Below are 18,828 nucleotides of genomic sequence, written 5' to 3' on the forward strand. Positions count from 1 at the left end.
CTGTAGCTAGTAAAACCAGGATGTACGCTCTTGCAGTGAAATAAGGAAAAGCCAAAAGCTTTTATTACGCCTTTTTAAGCAAACATACATATTGTGTGAAGTTATTGATTTGACATATGATGCTGCATCTCCAGAAGGCATGAAATATTAGCAGATATCTCTAAGAAAATTAAATTTTCTATTTCCCAACTGCTCCCACGTCAACTGCTGGGGAACAATTGCCAAATGTTGGCATCTTCTGATTAAAGAACTCTTCTGTTCCCACTGTAGTCGGCATGTACACTGTTACCTACACGTGATCTCCAAAGGGGAGATCCATTGGGATTTTTATCTTTCATGTTCACCTGTTGCATCTGATGGGACCATCCCAGTGCAAGGATGTGTCTACCTGTGCAGTTATCCCCTAGCAACTTTTCTTCATTAACACTATATGTGAACCGATATATTTTTGCAATGACTGTTTCATACATGGTGTTAATCAAAAGTTAATAGGGGATAACTCCACGTGTAAACATCCCTCTAGAAATGTGATTCAGATGTTGGGTCCCCTCCATTCGTAATCGCCTGATCGCTTATTTCATCCTGCGGCGCTGGTAGCGCAGTCTTTGTTAGAGGTGTCTCTGTCTTGAAAAGAGAATCCATTTTTATCTGGGTTTTGATGTTGAAAGACTTCTGGAAGGATTCTGATGTGAAGTAGTAGATGAAGGGGTCAAAGCAGCAGTTCATGGTGGCGATGCACAACGTGATGGGGTACATTGTCCTCGCAAACCTCTCCAAGGAGCAGTTTGCTATCGCTTGGGACCGCACGAGAGCGTACAAGAAGAGTATGGAATTGTAAGGCACAAAGCACACGACAAAGATGGCCACGTGCACAATGATCATTTTCAACACTTTCTCTTTGTTCGTCCCAATCTGAGACAACGTGGCAGGTTTACGGAGAGTCCTGAGAACTAAAGAGGAGCACGTGAGGTTGAGTAGCAAAGGTATTATGAATCCTACCACTTCAATAAATATAGTGATCTTGGACAGGTAGGTTTTCCAGATACGTTTGGAAAAACCTTCGAAACAGGTTGTGCTGCTGTTGGAAACGTTGGTGGTGGAGAACAGTGAAGCCGAAATTCCACCACTGAGGACCAGTATCCAAACACCAGCACAGACTATGGCGGAATTTCTCCTGGTCCTAATGGTGCGGGATCGGAAGGGATAGACAATCGCAAGGAAACGGTCAACGCTGATGCAGGTGAGGAACAGCATGCTCCCGTAGATGTTGGTGAGAAACGCCGTCCCAGAGATCTTGCACAGGCTGTCTCCGAAAGGCCAGTGCCTGTTGAAATTGTAAAATATTTTAAAAGGCAAAGTGAACACAAAAAGCAAATCCGAAACAGCCAGGTTTGTCATGAAAATGGCTGTTTCGCTTCGCATTTTCATTCGAAAGCAGAAAACAAAGAGGGAGGCGCAGTTAGTAATCAAACCAAGGATGAAGACCACGCTGTACACGGCTCCGTACAAGTTGTACTTAAAGGAATCATCTGTTAAACAGGTATGATTGTTGCTGTGGTTTCCCATGCCAAGTCTGTGATGTGTTTCCAAAGAACTTCAAAGTCTACTTCAGTGACATCCATAAAATAAGGCAGTGATCTCTCTTCTTCTTGAAGAAACACATTCTAGGAAGGTTGCTCGGCACCTTGCTACATCTCCAGCACAAATCCTTTCATCCTAAAGAGAGAAATAGATGCCGTCAGTCTTGCAACCCGCTATCACCTCAAGTGGCTGTGCAAGAGAACACGTTCTCTTTCCTTTCCAAATTAATAGATGGGCAAACAAGGCCAGTAATGAGCTTTTCAAGGTAGTCTTTATAAATCCCCCTATTATTAGGATTTTTTGAGGTTGAACACAGCAGTTACTGTACTCAGCCTTTCCTTCCCCCATCGCCCCTTGTCCTGCTGGGAGATCGAGAGTGAGCGCTAATTCCAACTTTCCACTTGGAAAGGTTTTTCTTTAAAATAGGAGATGGAATTGGCCCAGTGTGTTTGGAAAGAACTCATGGACCTGTGATTTTGCCCAGGTATGGAATCCAACAGCCTGAAATGTTCACCTAAACTTGGTATGAGAGGAGAAAGAAGTTGAAAGTTTTAGTGGTTGTTTTTAACTGTGCAGAAATGAAAGTTAAATGGTTTTCAGCTTTTTTGATGTAGAAGTATTTAAAACCCCTAAACCTTATAGTGACAGTGTCCTGCTTTGCCTTTTTTCTGCTTGAAAATAGGAGCATCCTTACCCATGTTTTTCAAAGTGAAGAACTGAAATGTTGTCTTTCAGAAATGTTTTTTAAATAATATTTTCCAGAGTTATGCTTGCCACTTTTCCCCTTTCTTTAAAAACTTCTGCAAAAGTGGTATTACTTTCAAAAGGACTTTTTTTTTGCAAACATAAAATGCTTTGTAGAGTAGAAGTGACTCTTCCAAGTTGTATCAACAGCTTCATTTCCTTTCTGCTCTTTGTCAAGGTTCAGAAACCTCATAAGCTACACTCACAAGATTTTGTCCCAATTCAGCAAGCTTTAGAGAAGTGTAGAGTTGAAGCAAATGTGCTGTTTGTTGGATAATGGTGCTTTCTGACCTGTCTTGATATGCTCTTATTGCTATTTTAAGTATTTATTTCAGGCCTGTGAGAATAAATGGTTGGAAAGCCTCGAGTCTCCCTTGTTGGAGTGAGGGGGGTTCGTGTGTTGGGATGTCTTGGAAATGTGCAGCGAATTGGAGAACTAAGGGAAAGACCTTTGCCTTGTAAAATACAGCAAACGAAATACAAACAAGGCTTATAATCTTGCAATCTAAGAATCATCTCAGTAGCTACAACTATGGAGTAATTTAGAGAGGTGAGACCCTTGTGAAGAGTAAAATCCTTTCCAGAAAGTGAATTCTCTGACAATAGAGTTTCAATAGCAAAAATATAACACAGCAAGCTTGTGGTAAAGGTTGGATTGGCCAAAAAAATGGGGAAGAAAACATGAAATTGTTGCAGTTTGGGATGCGAACTGATCTGATTCTTGAAAATCAATAGCAGGAAGGGAGGATCCCCAGATCTCGAGTCTTGGAAAGATGATTTTCAAATGACTTGAATCATCAAAAAAAGATGTTTTGGAGCTCTTAGGTCTCTCTTAGCAGGTGGGGGCTGCACTGTGATGCTTTGTGTGGGTTTGCTGTTCTGTGTTCACTGTGTGTGCCTTGAACTACCAGGATTTTCCTAGATGGCTTTGGTACGTGCTCCTCACGCCATTTAGTAAGTTCTTCCTTCATTTTAGCTGCATTTTGAGTTACATTTGTGATGATAGTAATCCTGCATTAGCAGATGTTCAAACCAGAAGTAGACGTGCCCTTATCTGATTGCTGTTGCTTGTGTGACAATGACAGAGGAGACCAAAACCCATGTTGGAGCTTTCTCTAGAACACAGAAAACAGCCACTGAACTATGTGACCCGTACAGGCTTTGGGGACAGCTGGCGGAGTAGGGAACTGGCTGTGGACGGGAGTAAAATGCTCCTTGATGAACTTTATTGTGAAATAACCTTAAAAAAGGTACCAAACATTTAAACTTCGAAAAGGGTAGTAGCAAAATCCTGGAGAAGCACATTCTTTGAATATGCAGTAATCTAAATAAGCGAAGGTCTCGCCTACAAGGTGAAACACCTTTAAGCAAGAACTTGGTTGGATTTAAAAATGCACGTGAGCTCCAACAGGAATAGCTGTGCCTCTTGTCTCAAACCTCAGCCTAATGCTTTAAATTCTTGGTGTATCATTCTCTTTCAATAAAGAAAGAGACTGCGTGTTACCTCCAGCAGGAGCAGTTTTTGTGTAGGCTGAAATGTAACCTCCAGCAGTGGATCCTTCCCTTCTGCAGTGCGTGAAAACCAGGTGTGCCAGGCTCTCCTGGTCCCAACTGGGGAGCCTTGAGGGGGATGAGGTGTCCGTCAGAACCTTACAGACCATGTGCCTGGGATGTCAATGGAAACCCTATCACGCAGGCTGGATTTTGGCTGTTCCTCAAGACGCCGCCTGACACAGCAGGTCAAATATCAGGTTTTTGGGTGTTTCAGTCTATGGAAACTGCCTGCCAGCAATTGCCTAAGTTATGGTCTTTAGCGTATAGGCCTGTGTTGTTTATCTCTCCAGCACTGAGGTGTTTAAACAAGCTGACAAGTTGCTTTGAAACTCGGCCATGTGCTTTAAATTCTGCAGCATGAGTCTACAGATGGAGTTTTCCAAATGTAAGATTCCCTTTCCTTCCTTTTCCCTGATGATTAAAGCAGCAGGATGCTCCTCGTGTACACCACGTTCACCACGGCTATTGCCTTCTTGCAGAAAATGTAAAAAATAGCAATACGTTTGAAAATGCTGAGTTAAGTGAATATAAAGAAAGGCACTTTACCATTTTGTACTTCAGGCAGGCCAAGACTTTAAATTCTCTGTTTAAAATGGGGGCTTATCTATAACTTATCTATAATAGCTGTTGTCAAAAGTGGTATCACAATACAATATACAGCCTGATTGGTGGGATGATAGAAAATCACTGCAGGTAAAAAGACCACTTTAAAATGGGATTCTTTCATTCCATTAAGCCTACCCTTTCTGCTCCATACACATCCCATTCTCCATGAGCTCATCAAACTGAGGTCAAAAAAAGGGTGTGAAGTTTGGGACTGACGTTTTTTGCATCTTCACATTTTCTTGTTCTCAGATGAGATGTGAGATGAATGTAACTTTGTCAGCCTGAAGATGTAGGACATCCTGTGTGTGTGTTCGTTGAAATAACTAAACCCTGCAAAGCCTTTTCTTGGGAGGTCTGATACAGACCAAATGTCAAAACCATTCAAATCCGAACCATTTCCTTCTAGATTATCACCGTGTGGACTCAGGTTACCTCGAAATCTCGAAAGAAAAAGGTTTTATAGGTACAAAAGGCAAAAACATTATAGATCGAGAAGTGGGGATATTGGGGTTTGTTTGGTTTGGTTTTGGGGGTTTTTTGCTGTTGTTTGTTTGTTTTTCTGGGTTTTGTCCAGCAATGTCTCTAGGTTGTGGTAGCACTTGTTTGATATGGTCTCAGACCCCGATCTTGGAAATAATGATGTATTTCCTTGGGCATAGCATGTGCTGTGTGCCTTCTCTTGACAAGAATCACATTCATTAGAGGGTTCTCACTCCCCTTTTCCTCCCCCAGTTGTACAAGGATTGTATGACCTGTGACTCCCAGCAGCGAGCCCCGGGTTACAGCTTCACAACCACTGATTCTCATTTCTTGAGTTTCTTGGGGTTTATTTCCCTCCTGCTTCATTGTATTTATGTAGAAAGCTCAACAAAATATTTTGTTGGGTGGCAGGTGGAGTTGTTGGGGGTTTTCTTTAAGATTTTTGCATAGATGACAATTCTGCATAAGGTTATAAGACTTGGATTCTTCTAGACTGGTATGTATACTGTAGGTAAGGTGAGATATACTGCAACTGTTTGAGTACAGACTTAATAGATAAGCAAGAAACTGTTTCTACCTGAACAAGTGAGCGTTTCTGACAATCCTATGGTGAAGCTCATGAGCAATTGTAACACCACCCAACTGTCATTTCTAAAGGCTTACCAACGTCTGCTTGAAAACCACAAAATGTGAATTCAAAGAAAGCAAAGCAGCGATGGAAAATGCAACAAAAGCATCTCACCGCCAACCCCCGCTGCTCCTGCTAAACCTCAGCAACGGGATCTCCACTTACTAATACTTTCTTCTCTCAATGAAAGTTTCACTAGTTATTTTTGCTTGCAAAGACCTCTGAGAGCATCAACTGCAAGCAGTTATAAGAACAAGCATCAGGTTTGGGGGAATCTGGTTGCTGGATCCTCCCTTTTGGAGACTGGCGGGGCAGGAACCCTGTTGCACGGCAATGCTGGCTCCATTTTCCCAGTGCCACCAGTGTGGGCTCATGGGAAGCTGGACCAACAGCAGCAAGTGTTGCTGGAAGTGCCTTGGGACACCAAAATTTGGGGTTGGCTTTTAAACGGATCAGCTTGTCGAGCTGCTGCAAGCTCTCCATCCTCCCCAGAGCTTCTTGTATAGCTTCTCAGTAACCTTCGCCTACGTTTCCTCCACAGGAGAAAAGGTGGATTAGACAGTGGGAAACCCTGTCGACAAAGCCCTATTGACTATATGAAGCAATGGAAAGTAGAAATGCTTTAATCTCTTTCATTTACTAATCCTAAGTGATGTATTTGGGAACAGTAGGAAAGGAGTAGACAGAAGCGTGACTTTGAAGTCCAACAAAGGTTCCTGTAGCTTCAAAGCGCCATTCGCTCGTCCCTGCGTTCTGTCACAGTGAATGCCCAGCCGTGTGTTGGGCAAAAGGGGGATATTTTCTGATGATCAGCATTAAAAGACAAGGCAGGAAGGTTCTTATTGTGCAAGGGTCTGCAATACCATCCCTAATTTCATTCCCTGGTATTTGCTGTAGGTCTCACACCTGGTGGGAAGGTGAAATCATAAGTTAATGATGATGGTTTCCGTCAGGTTTTACCGTCTGTTTTCCAGATTCTCTTTGGCAGAATTTAAACAAAACACGGGAGTCCGACAGCTCCTTTGTGTTGCCTGGAAGTCAGCAAGTGACTTGCAGCAACCCCCATTTAATTTAATTGTTCTCCAAGATGGAGCGAGGAAGCACAAACCTGAACCTATAGGACCTAATCCTAAAGGCGCTCTCCTTTTTTTTCTTTCCTTTATTTTGTTTTTCAATTGGTCAGCGTTGCTGTTGTCTCCTGTTCTGAGACTTCCCCAGCATTTCCTGCTCACGGTTCCTCTGCGCTGTATCTGTTTTGTATTGAGCTAATTAAAATGTTTCCCTCTGAAGAGAATAGTGAACTGACTTGCCCCATATTCAGACACTGATCCTCAGGGCATGACTCTCTTTTTGTTTTCACTGGGAATGTCTCTCTCCATTTACATCACCCCTTTAACCCCTGACGTGCTCGGGTCCTCCCCATCCGCTGCTGCTTTCAGAGGCTCTGGGCCACAGCCCAGAAATGGCAGAAATCACCCCAAACTTCCCAGTGAAGCTGGCATTATTTTACTCTTGTAAGAGGGACTTTTTTGCTTGCAAAGGAACGTGAATCTGATGATGGAGGACTGTAGGAATGCTGCTTTTTGACCCTCGGATCTCTGGTTAAATGGAGATGGCTTTATAGCAAATTGCTAGATTCAATAGAGGTCAGGATAAGCGAAGATGTAGATGCAAAGAAAAAACTGAAGAAAAGCAGTTACACCGTTTGACCAGGTTGTTTTCCCTCAGAAGCAGAAGCTGGTGGTGAGGTGTCCGTGTCTTTGATGTAGCTCTGTTTATTTACAAAGCGTGGTTAAGGAAAAAAAAATGACAAACTAAGAAGGTCCTGTTCCCCTGAACCACTGGGGAATCCAACAACAGGACCTGGTTTATTTGCTTACGGTTCCAAAGCGCTTTCCAGTCAGCGTCCTGCCCAAAAAGCCTCCTTTCTTCGCTCACTCTGACACAACTTCCAGTGGTTCCTTGGCGATTATTTGGCTTTTTGGCTCCTTGTTGCCCTTCCTCAGGTCTGAGAGTCCCTCCTGTCCCCTGAGCTGTGTCCACCACTGTGGCTCCAGGCTGGTTCCTCTCTGGTCCCTTTGCTGAAGCAGGAGAGCTGAACTTTCACCTCTGTTTATCCATTAATGTTGCATGCGTTAGCGAGCTAAACGAGGTGCAAGGAGGTGCAGCTGGTTTCCATGCGGGTGCTGAGCACGCTCCATCAGTGGAGCAGAAGGCAACTCTGCTCCAGGGCTCAGAACCTTGAGGGGTCGGTGCCCTGCATTTATTTACCAGAGGGAGTCGATAAAATAGGGCTTTGTTCTCCCAAATTGCTGCTGGGGGGGGAGAAGGGGAAGGTTTGGGGTGGACTGGAGGGGGTTCAAGCAGCCTGGGGCTGGTCCGGGAGCTGCTGGGCTCCCATGGGATGGAGCCTCCAAATCCCTGTTCTCCTGGGTGCCCGTTTCTCAGCAAAACCATTTTGCTGATTTGGAGGTACGGCTGAGGTTTTCGTGTCACCTCCCATTTGTGCAAAACCACAAAGGTCTTGAAAAGTATTTATGGTGTATGACAAAACCCGTGTGCAGGAAGCAGAGCACACAGCTACGCTGGCGTTCAGTAAGAATCACAGAGAGTAAATTTGCACTAACGCATTAAACTTAAAAATGACTTTAAAATGCAAAACTATCAGATCTCAGTCACTGAGTGATAGTTCTGTACTGAAGTTTCTTAGAAATCAGATTTCTAATAACGAGATGAGGGAAGGGAAATGGTATTTTGGCACTGCACAAGGGATGCTGCTTTTACTGCTAAATATGGTAATTCCCATTTATAATGCAAATGCATGCTGGGGCAGAAGATGGTGTGTTATCTTCAGGTTCAAGAAATTGAAATGATAATAATATTAAATGAAAAGAAGGGTTTTCACTGTGGCTATTTATGGGCATAATAGGTACTCAAAGTGTTATGCGGGCAGAGAAAGCAATCTGCTCTGTTGCTAGTGTGTTCCTGTAGTGTCAGGGCCTTGGGACTGATGAATGTCCCTCGATTTCTCTTGCCAAGATAAAGAGACTTTCCTTTTTTCCACAAAACCAGACCAAACCATTACAAATGCTGAGAAAACCTGCCTTGCAGCCGGGGTCAGCTGAGGCTGCTTTGGCTCCAAAGCCGTGTGGATCTTCGCCCCCTTTTATGGGTCCGAACTGAGGAGATGCTGCATCAGAGGAAATTCTGCAGAGCCACAGTCTGTTCTGTGGAATAAAGAGGTCCTCTTTTCCAGCAGAGAATTTGCCTTTTGTGAAAGGGGGTGGCTCCCCGTCCCTGAGACTAAATCGGATGCTTATTTACGGAGGACGTGTGAAGGAGCGGAGTGAGGCTGTGCACGCACGCTTGACCTGGAAAGACCTGCTGAGGCCGGAGCCCTCGGGATGTGGGACCACCCTGCATCCCGGTACCCCGGCCAGCATCGCCAGATGGGGGTAAATAGAACCCAAATACTCAAACATGCTTTAACCAGGGTTGGTTGCAGCCTGCGCAGCGGCATTGCAAACATCCGCATAAATATGTATGGCTCTAAGTCCCAAACCATTTGATCATGTACTGATCTTCCCTTACTGTCTATTCCAGAGGTAACACACCCTCCTACAATGCACTCTGTCCCCAGGATCTGGCCCCAATTTGGGGTAAAATTGCCTTAATTCCTGCTCTTGTGCACCAGCCACAAGGACACAGGCAGGAGGAGAGCGATGGACTCGATCTTGAAGGTCTGATCCAACCTAAATGATTCTGTGATTCTATAACCATCTCACAGCCGGTTGTGCATCCTCCCTGGCACAGGGAATATTCCACTTGCTGCTTCTCAGGAAGACACAGTTTTTCACATTTTGTGTCTCATCACCACACTCCGAATGAAAGTAAACGGGTGGTTTCATTCCGGCGTTAGTTCTGTTCATCTGTCTGTGTAGGAGCTGAGCTCCTCTAACTGCAGAATGTAAAGACCCCTGTTTTTACTCATTGACCAAACTGCAGCTAAGGAGGAATCTCAGTTTTAGTCTCAAAGGATTAAAGTGAGATGCATGCTCAGCCTCCCCTCCCTTCCTCCCTCCCATGTTTTTCAGGACTTTCTTTTAAAATCCAGAGGCTTTGAACCCCCGCTGTACCTGGGTTGCTTTCCTGCCTGTTTTATTTTAGCTTTCACAAGGCAAGTAAGGGGAAAAGATGGAAAAGCGCTATGGGGGGGGAATCTCCTTATCACTGAATCACTGACCTGTGAACTTTGCACTTCCCATCCTCTGGTTTTACTGTTCTGTTCATAAGGGGGAGCGATGCGAAACACACAATTGTGTCCTCTCAGAGCTTAAAGGGTGTGGTGAAAAAACCCAAACTGTTCTTGCAAATTCTCATCCAGTGGGCTTGGTGTTCAATCCCATTTCTCCCAAACAGCTGCATCTTTAGATTAAGTATGTTGTTCATTACTCATTTTACTTCTGACACCAGTTTTTCTATCTGCTTAGAGCTGTATTTGAACTTTTCTCGTGGGATTTTGCCACTGAGCTTAAAAGGTGTGGATTTTAGCCATCAATGAAAGCCAAAGCGATAAATAATTTTTGCAGGATAAAATATTTAACTTATTTCCTAATTGTTATTATAGTTTGTAGGAGCCAGAGCTCACATTACATGAAGCTGAAAGCACGTATCATTGTAAACTGAAAGTCTAAGTTTATGACACATTTATATACAACCCTTTCTTAGGCTTATGTTAAAGTCTTTATGATAGTGATGTAAAGTACAAAAAAATAACCCTAACCAAGGGTTTTTTTTTTTTTTTTCACAAACAGTGTTAGAAGAGTCCTTAACTTGTCGTCTGTGGTGACACAATGAGAATTACAATGTGAATTACAACGATTTCCCCTGCGACAGTTTGGAGGAGTAGCTCGCATTGTAATTACTTTCCTGAAAACTTGGAGATCGTCTTTCTCACTTTAAACAGAAACATTTGCCTCTCCCCCCATCCCGAGCAGAGGAATGAGCCCTGCCTGTGCAGAAACAGCATCGCTAATCTCCATTGAAATGGCCATCCCCGCCTGCTTTTATGCCACAGATTTGTCTGAGCCTTCAGATTTCGGAAAACAAGTCCAACCCAGAGCTGCCATTAGGTCTGGATGCTTTTCTGCTGAGTTAGAAAGGGAGGAAATAGAAACTTACCTCGGCAGAGCGGCCGGGGCTGAGCCCAGCACCTCAAACCGCCCCGTTTCAGCCCGATTCCTCCCTGACAGCCCCACATTTCTCCTTCGATTTAATCCCACGCGGGAGATCTGCGTGCCGGGCTTTGGAAACGTTCAGCCCTTCATCTCCGGAGCCTCCAGCCGCCGGCAGCTCCCTGCTTTCCTTTGTTCGCAGAGGAAGCAAAACTGCCCAGCGCCGCAGCCATCGCGTCTTGGGAAAAGGGGACACGAGAATGGGCCCAGTGTCTGGGCAGGGGCTGGGGGGACCTTTAGGGGTCTCGCTGGGCAACGTTTTCCATTGGGCAGGGCTGGGGATTAAAGCTGAGCCCGCCCCGTCCCCGGGTCCCTCTCGCAGGGCTGTATTCCCTGCCCCAGCATCCCGAATTAGCAGCTTAAGGACAAGGCGACAATGGGGAGCGTGGATTTCCTGAGCAATTAGCTGGTGGACGTGACTCCACGAACGAGCAGGGGAAAAGCTCTTTAAATCTCAGATTTTGCTTTGCATGGCTCTAATTGATTTTTCCTTCCAATTAAAGAAGCGAGGAGAGAGGGGAGCTGGGAATCGGGAAAGCGTTGGGTGAGGCTGGGAAGCTGCAAAGCAAAGCTGGCCATAAAAATAACATATTTTTCTAAAAAGATTTAGAAAATGGATTTATTTTTTTAGCTTGCAGTTTGGTTTGTGGTTTATCGGTTGTTTTTTGTTTTGCTGTGGGGTTTTTTTGTTTGTGGTTTGTTTAAATCTTCTCAAAGGAGCTGACTTGAACAGTCGGGACTCCTGTCCCCCAGCAGTTTGCTCTGAAAGCCCCGGGTTCCTGCTGGAAAACCCGTCGGCTTTCAAACATTTCGGGACGTAATTAAAGCTACTCCAGGGAAGCGCAGCTGCCGTTGCCTGGGTCGCTCCCCCGGGAGCTGCTGCTTCCAGCAGAGCCGCCGGCCAAAACCTTCCCATTTTGATCTCTTACCTTTAATATCAGCCCTTCAGCCGGGGAAGAGGCTCTTCCATGAAGCAAGCGGTTTCTTTTCGTCAGCCTGTTGATGCTGCGGAGCAGCCGATGCCCTTTTTCTTTCTTTTTCAGCTCTCTCCAGTTCCATAGGTTTGAAAATCCCGAGCGTGCTTTTCAAGCCCAGCCTCCCACCTAACGTGTCTCTCTCGCATTGTGTTTGTCTCTCCTCTTCCTGCGCTCGCCTTGGCTGTTCCCACAGGCAGCCCAAGCCAGTAAACAACTCATTGTGAAGCTGGAACTAATGGTATTTGTGGGGCCGGTGGCCGGAGCAGCGGTCTCTGAGTGGCTTGTGCAGCACCCCCAGCTGCCACCGGCTTTTATCCACTCGATGCAAATAACTTCCTGAATATCTCATATAACAACCTAACTCCAGCCTGCAAAACCTCACCCTCTCAGGGCTCCCGCTTTAGTAAAACGTATAAAAACACGAGCATGGATTTGGATTGAAAGCGGGGAAGGTGCAGATGTTTCCTGCTCTAAATGGTCAAAGGTCCGTTTTCCCTTTTTTTAGCTGTTAAACGCGACAGTCTCAGTAAATTGTGGCCAAGGACATCGGCTGTCACCATCACTTGAGTACAAATGTCAGGATGAGCGTGGGGGCTGAGGATGCAAAAATCCACCAGTATCACCAGTAAACTTGCAGCCAGAAATCAGCTTGGGCCCTTGATGCCTTGGGGGCATTTTCAGGCTGGCTGCTTGGAAATCCTCACCCCGGGGTGTAATGCATCTGCTTTTCACACCCATTCTCATGCGAGTATGAGTGGGGACCGATTAAACAACACCTCTGCATGTGGAATCCCCCTTTTGAGGGCAAGAAGGGTGCTTTGGGTGGTTGGGAACCAGCTGTACTGATGCAGATTAGAATGAGCTCACTGAAACCCTTTGCAGATTAACATCTTGTGTCTCAGCCCTCAAACCTGCCAGTCGCTGGGCAAACCCCTTAGAGAGGAGATTTATTACTCCTTAAAGATTAAATACAGCATAAATCTGAAAACGAAACAAAACTTTTGTGCTTCTTAGGGTATTGAGCCAGAATGTGGCAGTTGTGCCGACGGTTCAAAATGAACCAGGCAGCTGTACCTATCTGGGATGTTTGTTTTCTCTCTAGAGTTATTGTTTTAATTAAACACAAAAGTCTTCAGCTGTTGGGAAGCTCAGGAGCTCTCAGGAACTCCTCCTTGTAATGTTACCTCTAACCCAACAGGAGACCAGGGATGGTGGTTTTGCCCTTCATGGAGTCCATCCTTCTAAACCATTGTAGTGGTTCCATGGTTGCCGCTGAATTCAAAACCATGTCTAGTGAGCAGTCTATTCAGTTGCCTGTTGCTTTGGGGTTTTTCTCATTTAAAAGCATGTTTTTCTACTAGCTCTAGCCAAAACTAGAAGGTGGACAAGTAGAACCTCTAGGCTGACCATGATGCTGTTCTGTAGCATCTAGAAATCATTAAAAAAAACAAAACTCAACCTTTTCCCCTATGGGATGTGTAAAGGTTTTAGTATCAACAAGGAAGAAAATGTCCCCTAAACAATATATTCTTGCTCCCTCCAAGCCGCTTTTCACCAAGCAATACACACCGGCCTTTACCCTTCTCCACGCCAGTTTAAATAGGCCAAATGCTGTGCTATCAATGTGCTCTGTATGTTTTTTAAATAAATAAAGTACAAACATTTCCAACAAAGTGCCCTTAACACAGGTTTATTTGCCAAACATGAAGAAAGGAGGTGGCTGCCTCTCTCGGTGGTTCCAGTTACAGGCAAGTGTTTGCTTTAAAATGGAAAAACAATGAAGAGACTCCTGGGCTCTTGTGTCCCTGCACATCTCGTTTGCTGTCCCCACCCCGATCCCGTGCTGTTCATCTTAGACTGGGGACAGGGTGGGATTCAGGGATCTCTCCTTGAAAAACATTGGCAGCACATCAATAATCTCGTTATTTTGGAAAACAGGGGAGACAGGGCTGTTATCTTATTGGCAACCGTGGCTGCTGAGAAGGCACAACATGTTTAAGCAGTTTTACCCCCTATTTACAGCACTCAGATTTGCTGCTTGTGCACAGAAACCCTATTGATGTGATACATCTGTTGCGGTTTCGGTTGACGATTGTGTCAGGGAGCCTGGTGGCTTTTGGGCTGGCAAGTGGAATCTCCACTGACTGCAGACCTGCACTTCGGGAAACATTTTGCCCAGCAGACCAGCGTGTTGCATTTCCCGATCATTAATGCTTAATTCTCCTGCTGTCAAACATAGCAGCTATTTTCAGTCAATTGGTGCTTTATTGTGCCAAGACTCCTACTTCAGGGCACTTGCAAGCACTCAGAAGGAGCCAAAGAGCAGAAACCAAATAAAAATTGCCTTTTAAAGACCACTAAAATACAGACGATGGAGACATTACCTTTTCCCTTTCCTCCTCCATTCATTGGCAAGGTTTGTTTCCTTCCTTTGCTTTCCTACAACAGCAGACTTCATTTGTCACTTGGTAGCTAGATTTTGCATGGCTTTGAGTTCCTCCTGCTATCGGATGTTCTGAGGCCCCACGAAGCCTGGATGGACCATCCAGGAGTGGTTGAGGGACCCTCCTTGGGGACACAGGTGCCCCCATGGTGCCAACATCCCTACTCTTTGAGTGCATTTAGAAATCTAGGCTGTCTGCAGGACATCGTGTGATGTCTTGTGTCATTTGCTCACCCTCAGGGGCAGAGGTACATATATATATATACATATATATATATATATATATATATAACTTTACAGAAGCCACAGTCTGTGGTGGAAAAGACTTGGAAGGACAATTCCTGAGCAGAGGTAGCAGAGCCCTTCAGGAGCTCATGAATGCTGTCATGTTTACTAATGCTTAATGGATTGTCAGTGCTTCCATTTGAAACCCTTTTTGAAGAGTTTTATAACAAAGCCATAAAAAAATCACTTTGGAATCAAATGGAAATGCAAAGTCTCATCCTGTTTGGTGTTTTATTTTAGATACGCATTTAGGAGGACTTTTTTAATCATTTAACATGCTGTAGAGAGATGGGGGGGGGGGGCGGAAGCACATGCCCATTTGAATCAGTATCATTGCAATGTTTAAAAAGCTTCATTTAAAAACCCTGGTTTGTTAATTCACCAGCACTTAAAGTTCAGTTACTTTCCAGTCCAACAGACCTTTTTGCTACTAAATGACAGGATATTTCTTCTCCAAAGGTCTAGTCAAATCAAAGCTTTTTGTGGTCAGGGGAAAATGTTGCTCATGCGGGCGGCGTGACTGAGTGTCCAGAACGTCCCCGTGGCCCCCGGTGCTGACAGTTTTCTGCTAAAACGCAGTTATGTTCCATGGGGTAAGGACCAGCTTCACCCATGAACCTGCCATTTGTTTCTCTGATGTTCAGACCCATCCAACAGCAGCTATTTGCATTCTCATGAGTCCCGAGGGCCTTGCTTTATTAAACACAGAAGCAAAGGCACTAGATTATGAGCTGCTGAAATGCGTTTCCTTGTATAAAAAGTCAAAGAAAAATTTGCATCATTTTCTAGGTCGGGCAAACAGAAACCTTCCGTGGCACCAAGTGCCTGGGCCTGAGTTTTCCTCCAAACTACGCGTTTTTTCCTAATGCTTTGCTTTTCTTTGCTACGTAACGTCATTATTAAGCCAGAAGAACATCGGTGTGTTGGGCAGTGTCCTCTCGATGCCTCGCACGCCTCTCCCTTAGCTTTCCACATTTTGCTGTCATTTATTCAGGCTCTTCCAAGTGCACCTTAGTAGTTTCAGAGTCTTTAATTTTTCTTGCTGGTGGAGAGGAGTTTCCATTTGCAGACTCTCATTACTCATTTCCCCCATAACGTGGAGCAATTTCCAGTTTTGCATGACCACATCTAGCCCGGCATGTCTCCCTTCAGAAACGGCAGCCAGGAGTCACAAGAAGGAGATACCTGGTTATTCTGTCCTATGGAGTGAGTTCAGAAACTCACTCTGTCCTAATTTGGTGTGGGATCTGGGTTTGTTGACTCTTTTTCCCCAGTTCAAAGGGACTGCTTTGTGGCTCTGCGTGCTTCAAAGCCCCCGCTTTAATAAACAGGCGGTAATATATACCCTTGTTTTGACAAGAAGCACCAGTTCTGCCGAAATCTTATCCCCCGGAAAACGGAGCAGGTGTTTTCCAGCAGAGCTGATGAGGAGCCTGATTTCAGAATTAAGCGATATTGCTGCTGTGGTGGTGGAGGATGTTTGGACGTGTCCAAGGGGAAGCTGAGATGGTTCCTTTTGTCTGCCCGTGGTGAGGAGTAGAGCAGATTTTAACAACAAATGGGTAAAATAGAGTTGTTTTCTTCTTGTTCTGAATGCCATGCCAGCCAGGCAGTGGCTCCTGGCGGCATCTCGGAGCATGGCGGTGGAAGGACATTAAATTTCAACCCAAAAACCCCAAAGGACATGAGAAGCTGGTGAATATAATCTGTGTTCTGATGGAAAAAAAACGTAATCAGAATTTGAAAGAAGCCTGAAGCACCTAAAACAATTGAAGGCGCAACCGGGTAGGGGTTTGCAATTCTGCTCTGCATGAATAGAAGGAAGAAGCAGCTGAATATCAGGAAACGTTTTCTAACAATGCGGACTATTCGGGTTCGGTGGAGAGTCCCGAGGGAAGCGGCATAAGCCCACATGGGCTGAATAATAGAAAACTAGACAAAACCATAGCTGCATGTACGGGCGAGAAATCCTTCAGTACAGCGATGCATAATTCACAATGCCTAGTGAACATAGCGTTGCGATTATGAACAACATCTTTAAAACGCGGGTTTTTTCCATATACAGAAGAGTTCTTGCAAAGAAGGAGGCTGCAAGTTTTCTGTGTAAGGTGGGAGGTAGAGGAGGAGGATGAAGGGTGCGCTGCCTTCCCCTTCGCAGCACGGCGAGGCGGTGGCCTGGGCTGTCCCTGTCCCCTGGAGGAAGCCGGTTTTGTGCCTTTTCACAAAAAATCTCAATTAACCCGTGTCGCGCTGCCCCTGGAGCGCGGCCGCCTCCCTCGGGACCTCCTGGCAGATCATCTCCCCACTAGCCTGTGCTGGTTCCCGCTTCACATGTGGTGAGTTTTTGGGTTTTGCAGGATTTTGGCTGTGCCGGAGGATTCGCAGCCCCACGCCGGCCTCCGTGGCTCTGTCACCAATGGAGAGCAGAAACAGCTACGTTGGTAACATGAACCACGCTCTGTAGCTTGGGAGCCTCTTGCAGCATCACGACATACAACAGCATGGCTGCTATCGGTGAATTTATTGATGAGTGAAATGGGCTAGAGTGGATGAAAAATGAAGTATTTCCAAATTTCATTAGCGTCTAAGCCGTTGTAGTTGGTACAGCCTGCGCTTCACCCCTGCTTTCTCAGTGGATGACCTTTTTTGAGTATTTTAACTAGAAAGAACACCGTTTGGGGTACAACTGATTCCCGGTTCTGCTGCACACTGAGGCCCAAACCTTCGCGCTGTACTTCTCTCTTAGGTTGTGTGTTAATAGAGCGAATTAACGGAGCTAATCTTGCCAAGCCGGGTGCTTTTCTATTGCACAAACTCGCAGTGTTATGCAAATCAAAGCGGTATTATTCGGGTCGCACCCCCACTTAACTCCTGCTCTCTGCCAGCCCATTGTTAATAGTACTTTGGCATCGCGTCAATCTGATTGCAATTAAGCTTTTCACAAAGCATCGTTCAAGGCTGTCTGTTCTCATTTTGATTGTTGGTGCTCCGAAAGGTTCTCCGCAATGGGTGTACTGGGGAATGCGCTGCCAGCTGTGTTGGTAATGCCCTTGTCTGATAGTTTTGATAATTTTTTTCTGACTCGTGGAGGCTATTTTGGTGCTGATTTGTTTGTTTTTCTGATTGAAAAGTGGTTTCTGAGGGGAGAAAAGTACGTATTTAATGCCCTAGGGTTATGCATTTTTTTCTGAAGCATTTTTCTATCCACAAAAGACTTTCTTAAGGTGTTGTTTTTTTTTTTACCAGAGACTCCCAAAAGTTGCCTGTGTTCCTAATCAAATTAGGATGCTATGCATAAAAGAGCAGTGAAAAGGAAAGATTCTGATACGGATATCGATACAGATCTGACACAGATATCTGGGGAAGTTCTGTACCTTGGGGTCTCCCCTCCTCATGAAAAGGAGAACAGTTTGTTAGGTTTAGACTTGTGAGGCTTGTTTTCCATTACATTCTTTCATCCTCTTCTGTCCTGGGATGTTATTTTGGTATTTGGGGGTGAATGCATGTTTTTATTTCTCCAAATGAGCTCAATGTGCAGAAATTAGGCTGGTCAAGTCTCTATTTTACATCAGCTTATAGAGAATACAGAAAGTTTGTGCTGTGCTCTACAATTCTGACATCCTCCCCTCTTTGCAGCCCACATAACCCAGAAATGGTAGAAAAAAGATGTTTCTCCAACGTTTGACCTATGCAAGAATTGCCTATTCCAGGCTCCCTCCATATAACGGTCCCTGGACCATTGTATTTAATTCCGTAAGTCTTTGAATTGCTATTTGCATCTGTGCTAAAGTAACAAAATAATGAACAGGAGGCGTAAAGCATGCTGCGTGTCACCAGGTGTCCTTTAGAAAGGGAATTCAACCAGTTTGTCATGGAGTCACCTGAAGAGAAGTTATTGATGACCCAAACACCAGCAAGGAGGCAATAGCGAATATCTAATTACATATCCCAATGTCACCGATACAGGACAAGCTATGCAGCTTGCAAGGTTCAGAAATACGAATGAGTTCAGATGACAGAGTTTGGACCTGGACTTTGTGCCTCAGGGCACCTTGAAAATGGTATCACCAGTGCCATAATTGAAAATATGTGGAGGGGCTGATAGCAAATCACAGCAGATGGTCTCCGTTGGATTCTTTGGAGAGCCCAAGGAGGGCTCAGAGAGGCTGTGACACCTGGACATGGCTCAGTGGTCCAGAGCACGCAGATGTCCCATCCTGTCCCCTGCCACGCTCCCAGGTGTGAGGTGCAGCGACAGCAGAGCCTCGGCACGCCTGTCCTGAGCAATGTTTCCGT

The 18,828-nt window shown here is 45.1% G+C and overlaps 1 protein-coding gene across 1 annotated transcript; it reads right to left on the reverse strand.

Annotated features, from left to right (window-relative positions):
• Positions 1-519: 519 nt before the first annotated feature.
• On the reverse strand, positions 520-1,566 carry LPAR4 (lysophosphatidic acid receptor 4; the record flags this gene model as incomplete). Its single annotated transcript, XM_080352855.1, has 1 exon — positions 520-1,566. The coding sequence occupies one exon, from the start codon at positions 1,564-1,566 to the stop codon at positions 520-522; it is 1,047 nt and encodes a 348-aa protein (XP_080208981.1).
• Positions 1,567-18,828: the final 17,262 nt, after the last annotated feature.

This window comes from Nesoenas mayeri (assembly GCF_963082525.1).
Source record: "Nesoenas mayeri genome assembly, chromosome: 13".
Lineage (NCBI taxonomy): Eukaryota > Metazoa > Chordata > Aves > Columbiformes > Columbidae > Nesoenas > Nesoenas mayeri.